We start from the raw sequence: 13,594 nt of genomic DNA, 5'->3' as shown, positions 1-13,594 counted from the left end.
ACCGGCTGTGGTCGGGATACTTTAGATTACATCGAGGGACGAGGCAGGGTGCCCCCTGTCCCCCCTGCTGTTTGCCCTGGCGATCGAGCCACCGGCCATGACGTTGAGGGAGTCCAGAAACTGGAGGGGGTTAGTTCAGGGGGGAGGAGCATCGTGTTTCACTGTATGCGGATGACCTGCTCCTGCACATTGTGGATCCGGTGGAGGGGATGGGGGAGGTAATGCAGAATCTTAGGGATTTTGGAGACTTTTCGGGGTAAAAGCTGAATGTTGGAAAAAGCGAGCATTTTGTGATACATGCGAGGGGCCAGGAAAAGAGATTGGGAGAGCTACCGCTTAAGATGGTGGAGAGGAACTTTCGCTACTTGGGCATTCAGGTGGCTAAGAGCTGGGGGGTCCTGCACAAGCTCAATTTAGCACGGCTGGTGGATCAGACGGAGGAGGACTTTAAGAGGCGGGACATGCTGCCGCTTTCCCTGGCGGGATTTCTCAGGTTGGAGAGGATAAAGTTTGCCTTGCGAGGGTCCTTGCAGGGGTTCTCCAGGCAGTGGCAACCGTTCCTTGACTTTCTCGAGGAATGTTAGGTGGAGGTCAGCAGCAGCAGCAAACCAGAGGTGGTGGTGTGCGGTGGATGGATTACATTTGTAAAGGGCAGATACCCCACCTTGTTTTGTTAAATTGTTAAATGGTTAAGTTGTTTTCTGTTTTATTGCTAAGTTTTCTTTTCGTTGTTTTTCTTTTTGTCGTGGCTTGTAAAAACTATTGAAAAATTTTGAATAAAAACAAATTTAAAAAAAAATATATATATATTTTGGAAAGAGACACGGGGCAGGTACTTCAATTTTCTGTCTGGCAAAGCGCATTGAGGGCAACAATCGGTGAGAATTACACATCTATAAGAGAGCACGGCTATCCATTTAACTGAATACAAGTTGAGTATCCTTCATCCGAAACCCTCGGGGCTGATTGTGTTTCGGCATTTAGATATTTCCAGGCCTGCAGTATATACGGTAGGCCTTGGCCTATTTACATTACAATTCTCTACCTGCACCTAGTGGTGCACTAAGACAGACATTCCTCCGTTTCCATAGCTAGCCTGGAACAGGTCGCTAGTCTGTCGCTGGGGACTTACAGCTTGAAGGGCAGCACTCCTCATCACACCTGGCTGACCAGGGTCTCTCCCGCTCTTACCACCAGCCATTGGTGTGTTGGAGGGATTTTCAGGTTGATACACCCAATCTGTTTGGTCGGGTTATGAACGCACCTTCCTTGGCCATCAAAGTAGGGTGGGACTTGAACCTGGAGCCTCTGGCTCAGAGGCAAGAGCACTACCCACAGCGGCACAAGACCTCCATCCTATTAACAATACAATAGCTACGAATTACAAATACTAGATTGTTTCTCCATTTGCCAACACCCACACACCCTACATCTTACCTGTTAACACATGTAATATAATATTACACTGCTATTGACATGCAAATTAACTGCAGAGCCGTTCAAAAAAACATTTGGGTTTTGAGCGCATTATGTTTTCAGCTATGGATAAAAGATATTCGATCTACAGACAAAACATTGTGTGGGCTTTGATCAGGACATGCAATCGACACTGATTTCCGCTCAGTGCTCTGTCTGGGCAATGCTTTGTGCCCAAGTAGCAACAATAAAAATTCACTGATTGCAACGATAAGATGCCTTTTCTACTTCTTCGAGGTTGATGGAGCTTCTGTGGATTTCCTTCACTTCCTGCCTTTACTCCTGTGCAGTAAATGAGCTACACTGGAGCCACAAAGTGACTGCTGCTACACTGACTATCAATCACAATCTGGAGCACAGATGTGGGTAAGTGGATTTCTAGAACTCTTGTTTTGACTTTATAAATCCCACGATTTGGTGCGATCTCCCTGAAACCAGAAACAGAAAACCAGGCTGGTACACAAAAGATCTATTCCAAAACAGAACAGATACTGAATGCTGCAAAGTACCTTAACACTAACTCTGCCATGAACACCCTTCTTACAATACTTTAATACTGTTGTGAGCAGGGGCCGCATGGTGGCGCAATGGTTAGCACTGCTGCCTCATGGTGCTCAGGACCCGGGGTCGATCCCGGCCCCCGGATAACTGTCCATGTGGAGTTTGCACATTCTCCCCGTGTCTGCGTGGGTCTCACCCCCACAACCCAAAGATGGGCAGCACGGTAGCATTGTGGATAGGACAATTGCTTCACAGCTCCAGGGTCCCGGGTTCGATTCCGGCTTGGGTCACTGTCTGTGCGGAGTCTGCACATCCTCCTCGTGTGTGCGTGGGTTTCCTCCGGGTGTTCCAGTTTCCTCCCACAGTCCAAAGATGTGCAGGTTAGGTGGTCTGGCCATGATAAATTGCCCTTAGTGTCCAAAATTGCCCTTAGTGTTGGGTGGGGTTACTGGGTTATGGGGATAGGGTGGAGGTGTTGACCTTGGGTAGGGTGCTCTTTCCAAGAGCTGGTGCAGACTCGATGGGCCGAATGGCCTCCTTCTGCACTGTAAATTCTATGATAATCTATGATGTGCAGTGTATGTGGATTAGCTACGCTAAATTGCTCCTTTTCTTTTTCATAAATGTTTTTATTAAAGCTTTTTCCAACCAACGTTTTTACATAACAAAAATAAACGAGAATTATTGAACAAAACAAGGTGGGTGCTGTCTTTATACAACACAAAATTCACATTATATCCACAATTCCCCCCCCCCGCCCCACCCGAGCCCCCCCGGGATGCTGCTGCTGCTGACACTTGCTGCTCCACTAGAAAGTCAAGGAAAGGTTGCCACCGCCGTGAGAACCCCATCAAGGACCCGCTCAAGGCAAACTTTATTCGCACCAGGCTGAGGAACCCTGCCATATCGCTAACCCAGGTCTCCACACCCGGGGGTTTTGAGTCCCTCCACATTAGCAAGATCCGTCTCCGGGTACCAGTGAGGCAAAGGCCAGTACCTCGGCCTCTTTCACTTCCTGCACTCCCGGATCCTCCAACACCCCAAATATCGCTACTGTTGGACACTTCACCCGAGTGTCCAAAATCCTAGACATCGCCCTCGCAAAGCCCTGCCAGAATTCTTTAAGCGCCGGGCATGCCCAAAACATATGGGCATGTTTCGTCGGACTCCCTGCACACCTCGGGCACCTATCCGCCACCCCAAAGAACTTACTCATTCTTGCCGCCGTCATGTGAGCCCGATGCACCACCTTAAACTGAATTAAGCTGAGCCTGGCACATGATGAGGAGGAGTTCACCCTGCCCAGGGCGTCAGCCCACAGGCCCTCATCCAGCTCCTCACCCACCTCCTCCTCCCACTTGCCCTTCAACTCCTCCACTGAGGCTTCCTCCGCCTCCTGCAACTCCTGATATATGTCCGACACCTTCCCCTCGCCTACCCAGATGCCAGACACAACCCTGTCCTGTATCCTATGCGGGGGCAGCAGCGGAAATGACCCCACCTGCTTTTTAAGAAAGTCCCGAACCTGGAGGTACCTGAACACATTCCCCGGGGGCAGGCCGAACCTCTCCTCCAGCGCCTGCACACTGGGGAAAGTCCCGTCTATAAACAGGTCCCCCATTCTCCTAATGCCTGCCCTATACCTTGGAACCCCCCATCTATCCTACCCGGAGCAAATCTGTGGTTATTCCGTATCGGGGTCCATACTGAGGCCCCCTCCTCTCCCCAGTGCCTCCTCCACTGCCCCCAAATCCTCAGTGCCGCCGTCACCACCGGACTTGTGGTGTATCGCGCCGGCGCGAACGGCAGCTGCGACGTGACTAGTGCCCCTAGGCTGGTGCCTCCGCATTACGCCGCCTCCAGCTGCCCCCATGCCGTCCCCTCCTCCATCAGCCACTTCCTAATCATGGCCACATTGGCCCAGTAATAGCTGCAAAGATTCGGCAGAGCCAGTCCTCCCCCTCCCCGACTACGCTCCAAGAATGCCCTTTTAACTCGCGGGGTTTTATTTGCCCACACAAATCCCGTAACAATCCTATTCACCCGCTTAAAAAAGGACTTGGGGATGAAAATGGGGAGGCACTGAAAAACAAAGAGGAACCTGGGGAGAACCGTCATCTTCACGGTCTGCACCCGTCCCGCCAGGGAAAGCGGGAGCATGTCCCACCTTTTAAAATATCCCTCCATCTGCTCCACGAGCCGGGTTAAGTTGAGGCTGTGCAGGGCTTCCCAGTTCCTAGCCACTTGTATCCCCAAGTACCGAAAGCTCCTCTCCACTATCTTGAGCGGGAGCGTCCCCAGTCTCTCCTCCTGGCCCCTAGCGTGGGCTAAATTGCTCCTTAATTTGGAAAAAGTAATTGGGTACTCTAAATTTATAAAAAAGAAAAGAAAAGAAATATAGTCGTGAGTAAGGTGCCTGCATTTAAAGCTCCAGTACTTTTGCTTCACACAGCCACTGGAAACCTCAGTTTGACCAATCAGAGTTTCTAAATCCAACCGCTAGTTCAGACCCAGATATCTGCTGACCAGAATCAGGCAGGTGTAAATTGAGGTGGTGGTAACTATGGCTACACGAGCAAGTCAGATGCTAGGAATCTTGTGGCAGGTAACTCACCTCTGGACTGCCCAAAGCCTGTCCACAATCTACAAGGCACAAGTCAGAACTGCAATGGGATACTTTGCACTTGCCTGGATGAGTGCCGCTCCAACAACACTCAAGGAGAACCTTGACACCATCCAGAACAAAGCAACACACGTGATTAGCACCCCGTCCAAAACACTTCCACTCCCTCCCACCACCGCACGCAGTAGCAGCAGTGTACCATCGACAAGATGCACTGCAGCAACTCACCAAGGATCTTTTGACAGTATCTTCCAAACCCGTGACCCCCTACCATCTAGACGGACAAGGGCAGCAGGTATATGGGGACACTGACACCTGGAGGTCCCCCTCCAAGCCACTCACCAACCTGATTTGGAAATATACCACCGTTCCTTCAGTAGCTGGTTCAAAATACTGGACCTCCCTCCCTAGCAGCATTGTGGGTGTACCTACACCTCAGGGACTGCAGCGATTTAGAAGGCAGTTCACCTCCACCTTTGAGGGAAATTAGGGATGGGCAATAAATGCTGGCCGCGCCAGCAATTCCCACATCCCTTCAATTAATTTTTTAAAAGATGCACACTTTGTGAACGAGCACTGCAGACATCCAGCTGACACGAGCAAAGAAAAAAGCACCCTTAAAAATGCAATGAGTTGAATTTGCAGTCCGCTATTATTAGGATACCTTTGCCTGCCATCAACCTCCCACTCCTAGGAATACGGGAGAGTAACCTGTCATTTCCTTTAATAATGAAACTGAATTTAAAATATACAGACAACAGAGTGGCTTGTGCATCTGCTCCAGGTAATATAAAGTTTGCAGCAAAACTTATCTGAGATGTCCCTCCTCTGCTCTGCTCCTTCTCACATACCTTGCTGCCAGATAACATTATACCATGCTTGAGCTGACATCTGATAACATCTGATCACAGGTTAGATTAGTAGGGCCTTAAAGACAAAACCACAACGATAATGAAGTTGTCCAGGAATTTGGCTTCAAACTGCTACATTCCTGCTGTTGTGAGGTGCTGTGGAATAATGTATCATTCACATCAGCAGGGGGTCAGTGCGACAGGCTCACAAGCAACCACCTCACCTGCATTGCCCACTCTCGCTGTTGCATCCGGGTGTGTTCCCGTCTTGAATTCCTGAGTGTGAGCAGTTGCAGTGCTCACACCCAACCAGTGGGTGGCAGCCAAAGGTCTGTGGCTCACAGACAGTGCACTGTGGTTGAATGGTTCGTGGGGGACAAATGCAGTGACCCGAGACCTCTTCACACAGACGTCTGCCACAGTTGCATGCTGGAGAAATAACAAGGAAAAGAATCGAGAGGTTTGATCTGATTATTAAGATTCCAAGTACAGAGATTATCACATTGATCCACAAAGTCTTACATTCGGCCTTCAGCTGTTTAAAAGGTCATCTTGTGCCCCCACCCTTCTTTTACGTCCCCTCTGTCATGAGGGTGAATTATCTATAGTCAAGCCTCCAGCAGTGAGAGTAAACCTATCTGGTTGACCTGTAAGGGTAGGATCAATCCTGACATTGAATTGTAAAGCACAAAAGTGGCCATTCAGCCCACTGTTACTATGCTGGCTCTGGGAAAGTGTGTTTCAATTAGTCCCACTTCATTCCCCATAATCTGACAAAATTCTCTTTGTATGCCCAATTCTCTTTTGTTGGATTGAAACACCTCATATCACCTTTCCAGGTAATGCCTTTGCTTGCTGATGATGCTCTACGGGCAAAATAGCCACAGAGGGTGACATGTGGGATTCCAGCAAAGCAGTTCTGCTGTTTCTCTGGAGCTATGGCAAATTTCTGCCAAGGTTTATGTCAGGAGATAGGGAAAAGGCCGCAGGCAATTCTATGCTGTGCATCACAGATTCAAATTGAAGAGGTCTTAACTGCAATTGCGTAGGACCTTGGTGAGGCCATATCTGGAGTATCAAATAAGACTTGGCCTCCTGATGTGGGGGACAGAATCGGTCGGCCCCGTGCCCGTTTCGCGCCATCGTGAAATGCAACGGCATTCACGATGGCGCGAACACTTAGTCTCCATTTTGGAGGATCGCCCCCCCAGCACCTGTAAAGCTGCATCCCACAGCTCAAAATAAAAATGTCACAATGCCCATTTTAAGTGCAGAGAAGTTACTTCAACATATTTAGGTACATTTTCCACCTCTTTCCCTTATCATAAACATAATGATGTATATTATCAAGTGAAAAGTTGTACTAAAGTTGCCAGGGTGTTTAAACTGTAGAAGCAATTATTTCGGCTGTCAGTTCTGAACATCCCCCATACACTGTTTTAACTTAAATTAAAAAAGAACTGGCCCTTACGTCTGCAGTTAGGGAATCCATAGTAGCCAGTAGCACAACGGGAGCAGTCACGGCCTATCACATTGGGTCGACAGTCGCACTGGCCTCCAAAGGGGTCACAGTATGTGCTCGTAGCCCCCACTTCATGGCACATGCAATGCAGTGCACCGTTGCTGTAGAACGCGGAGAGGGAGACTGCAGAGTCTTTGCAGAATTTTGAGGCGGTAGTGGGGCTACAAGAAATTCAGACATTTACAATCAAGGCAAAAGACTCCTTCCATTCCAAGTTGAAGCTCACCAGTTTGAACGCAGTTAGGAATGTTAAACGCCAACTTCTCTCTCCGCGTCAAACTCAAAATTCAAAACTCCATCTTTTTGTAAGCCTCAAGTTTTAATACATTTCCAAACGGATTGTGAGAAAACAAATGACATATTTTGGATACAACACCAATGTTATTTAATTTCTTAAGCAATCGCCACAAAGCCTTGAACATAAAGCATTCCGACAGGGTTTCACACAAGAAAGCAATGGGCTGAGTGATTAAGAATTTAGGGGAGATATTGAGCACTGGAGGATCCAGAAGGGATAGTGATAGAAAACAGAGGAGATAGATGGACGAAAGGGTGAAGAAGCAAGATGAAGAGGTTTAGAGAGGGGAAGCCCAAAGATGGGGTCAAGACGATTGAAAGACTGACCAGTATGACAGCATACAGGTTATGGTACTGGACCAGTAATCCAGATGTCAATACTCCAGAAGAATGAGTTACAATCCTACCATGGGGTATTTAGATTTGGTTAACGAAATATGTCTGGGGGGAACAAACCTGGCATCAGTCATGGACACCATGAAGCTCCTGGATTGTTGCAACTGCTTCGCTAATGTACTTTAGGTAAAGGAAATCTGCCATCCTTTTCAGGTCTGCTGGCCTATGTATGACACCAGACCCACAGCAATGTGACCAATTCTTAACTACCCTCTGAAATGGCCTAGCAATTGCATTCAAGGTGGCAGTTCACCACCACCTTCTCAAGGGGAAATTAGGGATGGACAATAAATACTGGCCTAATTTTTTTTTTTAAGTGTTGGGAGAGAGAGGAGCTGAGCATCATTAAAAGGCATGGGCAGTGATATTGGTTTGCAGAGGTAGTGTGAAGCAAGGCCATATAGCGAGTTGTCAGTTGATAATTCACTTTCTTGAATTTGGTCCATTAGGATATAAAGAACCGGTGGAAATCAGTGAAAACTGTTGGGCGATTGGGTCGTTCCTTGGACAAAACATGGGCTGCAGAGTTCTGGACAACTTATTTATAAATGGACTTTCCTCCATTTTCCCTAATAATAAATACAATAGGGTATATTATCAAGTGAAAAGATGTACTAAAGTTAGCACGGTGTTAACATTGGGGAAACAGTTATTTCAGCTGTCAGTTCTGAATATCCAATGTGCTAGTTTAACTTAAGTATGGAATATAGGCAGGAGGACATTGCAAGCTTGAACTTTAGGATAAAAGTAAGAATTAGCATGTCAGGAGCAGCGAGAATGAGACAGAGGAAAATATTAGGCAATGTTGCAGAGAGAGAAGCTGTTTTGGTGATGGACAGCATCTAGGGTTTGAAGTGCAGCTCAGGCACAAGGCTGACGTTTGTTTGTTTTGGCCTCGCTGGACAACGGGAATGGAGCCGAGAGGGAAAGTTTGGAAATTTTGGCGGCAATTGACATGCATTTATGCAACATTTTATCATTCATTTTGGTAGCATCACCAAGTACCCTACACACAGGGAACTCCTCTGAAGTATCATGACTGCTGTGACATAGGCACTCACTTCTTACACAGTAAGATCCCAAGTTCAATGCAAGTCACCAAAGGCAGTCATTATGGCACATAAGGAGACCATTTGACTCATGGAGTCGAAATCGGCTCTCTGTAGAGAAATTCAGCCAGTCCCATTCCTCTGCTCTATCCCCGTGGCCCTGCGAGTTACTTCCCTCAAGTGAGACTGAGTCAGCCCAGGTGAAACAGGTCCCAATCGAAATACAGCTTATTTAGATTGATTATTCAGTTACATCAAAATTAACTATTGAAGGATAAAGGATGAATTAACATAAAGGATCAGAATAGTGAAACTGGAAAGATACTTAGGATTTGTTTGTGCTGTTCCTCCATGCAATGTAGTCACTCTTGAGGTCAAAACTTACTTGATATAGAAACTATTTCCTCCACAGGTGCTGATGAAATCATAAGACTTGTCTAAAGGTTCTTCAACAAGGTAGTTTGAATTGTAGCTGGCCTCTGGCACTATCAAGAAGTAGTCCTGGAAATGACAAAGGTTTACAGGTTGGAGAAGAACCAGGTGAATTCAGAAATTACTGGGTTAAATAACCGAATCACAGCAATCATAGAAAGGCCAATGGAATGGTATCCTTTATTGCAAGGGAAATGGAATACAAAAGTTGGCATTGTGTTGTTCCTTGTGTCTTAATAACACTCGTAGTCTTGACGTTGAAGGAGATGCTTTATTGTGAGTTCGTTTTCGCTTCAGTGCTTAACTTTAAGTTACATTTGAGCTGCCTGTCTGTGTCTTGCTACCAGTTCCCGTTCTTGTGAAGTGTTCCCTGACTTCCTGTTCGTGTTTTTATGTAGCTCTCCCGTGCTCCCTCTAGTGCTTGCTCAGTTGTATTGCATCTACACAGATATACAATCACCACATTCCCCCTGTTTTTCTTTACATATTTTCTGTACAGTGTTCAAGAAAATTGTACAAAACAGTTAGATTACTTATGATATGTGTATCTGTACAAGTGATGATGATATTGGATATTTTACAACACCAATTCAGATTTATGACTCCAATCTTAATAAAAACATTTATGAGTCCAAACTTGATGAATTTGTTCATTGAGTTTTTTCTTTTTCATTGTTGACGTGGTGATATTGATATTGCAACTCCGTTCTGAATGTTGCCGGTGGTTCTTGTTTTTTAAGTAACCAACAAGTCATCCCGAGATGTTTGAATGGTCGAGCCACTGATGTTGACTGACATGGATTTTTTTCTGTGCTTGTGGTATCGATTTAGTGTGTCATCTGCCTTGAAAGCTGGTGTGCTTGCTTGTTCTGGAGCAGATGTGAAATTGTGCGATTCATTGTCATGCCATGGCATGTTTGTAGTCTTGTCATTGTTTTGCAGTGTGCTGTGGCATTGTCCTTCATGTGCAGCGTTGTACCATTTTGTACAGGTTGTTTCTTTGTTGTTGTTTCTGTCATTTCTGTCTTTGTTGTTTTTGTTGTCATTCTTGTTGCTGTTTTTGTCGTATCTGTCTTTGCTGTTTTCGTTGTCGTTCTTGTTGTTTCTGTTTTTGTTGTTTTCGTCGTTGTTCTTGTTGTGCTTGTTGTTGTCTTTGTTATGCTTCTTGTTGTTTTTGTTGTTCTTGTAGATTTTGTTGTTGTGCTTGCTGTTTTTGTTGCTGCTGTTGTTGTTCTTGTTTCTGCAGCGCTTCTTGCGGTTTTTGTTGTTCTTGTTGCGCTTCATGTTGTTTTTGTTCTTGCTGTTGTTGTTCTCATTTCTGCTGTGCTTCTTGTGGTTTTTGTTTTTCTTGTTGCGCTCAATGAGTGTTCTGTGTGGATAATTTGCGTAATTGGTGCGAGTGTCCTTTGTGGTATCTGTTACCTTGAGCGTTTCGTCTCGAGAATGATCTGATGTTGCATTGATGTTGGTGACATCAGTCATTTGTGGTGGATTTGATTCCTCTTCTTTGCTTTCTTGGTGCTCCTCTTCTGGAGTCAAAATCTTCATGATTTCATTCTCTTGTGGGTCGTGGTGCTCCTCTTCTGGAGTCAAAATCTTCAAGATTTCAATTGACGTGGTCTCTCTGGACTCATGAGTAGCCCTACTCTGTGCTTCTGTACAGACGAGCTGAGATCTGTCAGTCTCGCTGTGATCCTGCACCTCCTGTATGTCGAGTGTGATGACATTGTCACTGTTTTCGCATGCAGTGGGTAGACTTACATTGTCTTCTTCTTGATTATGTGAGCTTGGTAGACTTTCATAGTCTGCTTGTGGTTGCTCAGATACGGTGGGTTGACCTTCATGGTCCTGCTCATGCATGGCGTTCGCAATGGAGTGTTTGTTTGCTTCCATTTTTGAGTCTGTCAACGAGTTGTCCGTGGAGGCTTGCGTCGCTCCCTCTGTGGAGTCTTTCATAGGTCTCTCTGTGGAGTCGTGCAGTGTTCTCTCTGTGGAGTCAATCTGTGCTCGCTCAACGGAGTTGTTCTGTGCTCTTTCTGTGGCGTTGTCTTCTTCTTGTGTATTGCTGTCATCCAATGTCTCGACGATCTGCCATGGCATCATGGCATTGGATTCATCTACCCTGAGTAGAGTTGTGTTGAGCTTTGCAACCGTGTTGCTGATGCTGTTATCAGCATATCCGAATAATTCAGCCATGTCTGGGTAGTGTTGTTCGAAAAACAAATCATCTTTTTTTGTTTCGGATGTGTTTTCGTTCTCTTCATCTTTTTTTATTTCGTATTTGTTATCGTTCTCTTCACTTTAGGTGGTGCGGACTGCTTGTTCCAGGGTGTTGTGAAAGTTATCTTCCACTGCTGGTAAACGTTCAGGCATTGTTCTGTCTTTTGAGGTAGGAAAACTGGGTTTTACAGCTTTAAGTTTCTTGTTTCAATTTTCGGGCATTTCCCTTTTAAATGGGCGTGGTCTGGGTCCTCTGACGTCATGATGTTCATGACATCATGCATCGGGCTCGATTGCGCATGCGCAAATCGATCTTCCTTTACTCTGCGTTTTTTTGTACACTGCGCATGTGCGACTTGCGCATGCGCAGAACCATCTTCGAATGGCGCGATCTTTTCTTTGAACTGGGTATGCGCACATCGATCTTCCTTTACAGTGCGCTTTTTTGTGCACTGCGCATGTGCGGCTTTGGTTTCCTGCGCATGTGCAGACGCAGATTTCCGTCTTTTGTTGCCCGCAAACTGTGAAATGTGCTTAGACGCCATTTTAGAGTGGATTTCAGCATTTTTGTTTAGTAAGACATTAAAGTTACTTTTTTCTTTCGATCTGGACTTTTCAATCGCAATTTTCAGAGTTAACCCTTTCTGTTCAGGTTTTGATTGTTTCAGTTTTGCATCACTCATTCCCTGTACAATTTGGTCTCAAGCATACAGTACTGTTCAAATTCCATACAGTGCTCTTCAAATTTTTTTTTAGTATTACTTCTAATTTGGTGCTGTCTTCACCTTTCAAGTATTTAAAGCAATTATATATTTCTCTAGCTTCATGTCCTGCGCTGAGCTATATTCATTTCTTCTAAGGCTGCTTTTTAATCATTAGCTATGGTATATATATCGAACATTTGTTTAAATCTTTTCCATTCATTACTTAAATTACCGATTGTGTTCAGCTGAGGTGGGGTTCCAACAGATATCATCGAATTGGCGAAGTCTTCCCACGTCGAATGTCCGGTAGGAGTATTCCTTGCCATTTTGGTCTTTTTGTGTCTGCAGCTCGTGTAATCTTATCGTAAGCTTTCTGAAACCAGTCCTGGTACCATGTGTTGTTCCTTGTGTCTTAATAACACTCGTAGTCTTGAAGTTGAAGGAGATGCTATATTGTGAGTTTGTTTTCTCTTCTGTGCTTAACTTTAAGTTACATTTGAGCTGCCTGTCTGTGTCTTGCTACCAGCTCCCGTTCCTGTGAAGTGTCCCCTGACTTCCTGTTCATATGTATATGTAACTCTCCCCTGCTCCCTCTAGTGCTTGCTCAGTTGTATTGCATCTACACAGATATACAATCACCACAGGCATGTTTTGCTACAGTTGTACAGAGCGTTGAGGAGACCACATATAGTCTACTGTGTACAGTTTTGGTCTCCCGATTTGCGAAAGGATATAACTATTAGGGAGCAGTGTGAAGAAGATTCACTTGATGGATTCCTGGGATAAAGGGGCTATCTTATGAGAAAAGGCCGTACAGGTTGGGCCAGTATTTATCGAAGTTTAGAAGAATGAGAGGTGATCTTATTGAAATACAAGATCCTGAAGGGACATGACATGGGCAACACAGTGGCACAGTGGTCAGCACTGCTGCCTCACAGCGCCAGGGACCTGGGTTCAATTTTGGTTTTGGGTGACTGTGTGGAGTTTGCACTTTCTCCCCACGCTTGCATGGGTTTCCTCCGGGTGCTCCGGTTTCCTCCCACAGTCGAAAGATGTGCAGGATTGGCCGTGCTAAATTGCCCATTAGTCGAGGGATGTGCAGGTTAGATGGGGTTATGGAGATAGGGCGGGGTGTGGACCTGGGTTGGGTGCTCTTTCAGAGGCTGGATGCAGACTCAATGGACCAAATGTCCTACTTCTGCACCCTAGGGATTCTTTGATTTTAGGCTGGATCCTGAAAGGATGTTTCCCCTTATGGAGACTAGAATGAGGGGGACATATTTTTCCACAATTATGGGTCTGAGCTGAATAGATTTCTTTTCACTCAGAAGAGTCTTAGTCTCAGCAGTGGAAGCAGGGTCACTGAATATTTCTTAAGGCTGAATTTGACAGATTCTTGATTGACAAGAGAGTCAAAGGGTACGGATTGGGGGTAGAAAGGAAAGTCGTGGCCATAATCAGGTCAGTCATGATCTGATCAAATGGCGGACTAATGTCGAGGGACCGAATGGCCTGCTCCTGTT

The 13,594-nt window shown here is 45.8% G+C and overlaps 1 protein-coding gene across 1 annotated transcript in view; it reads right to left on the bottom strand.

Annotated features, from left to right (window-relative positions):
* The window catches only part of lama5 (laminin, alpha 5), a 377,969-nt gene that overhangs the window by 119,117 nt on the left and 245,258 nt on the right, over positions 1 to 13,594 (bottom strand). The window contains exons 33-35 of the mRNA XM_072515083.1: positions 9,101 to 9,216; positions 6,923 to 7,134; positions 5,676 to 5,880 (exon numbers count right to left, since the gene is read on the bottom strand). Of these exons, the coding sequence (XP_072371184.1) occupies positions 5,676 to 5,880; positions 6,923 to 7,134; positions 9,101 to 9,216 (533 nt within the window). The remainder of the gene's footprint in view (positions 1 to 5,675; positions 5,881 to 6,922; positions 7,135 to 9,100; positions 9,217 to 13,594) is intronic.

Source organism: Scyliorhinus torazame, chromosome 8 (genome assembly GCF_047496885.1).
Source record: "Scyliorhinus torazame isolate Kashiwa2021f chromosome 8, sScyTor2.1, whole genome shotgun sequence".
NCBI lineage: Eukaryota > Metazoa > Chordata > Chondrichthyes > Carcharhiniformes > Scyliorhinidae > Scyliorhinus > Scyliorhinus torazame.
Note: the sequence above shows the minus strand (reverse complement) of the source record. Positions and strands in the feature narration are given on the sequence as shown.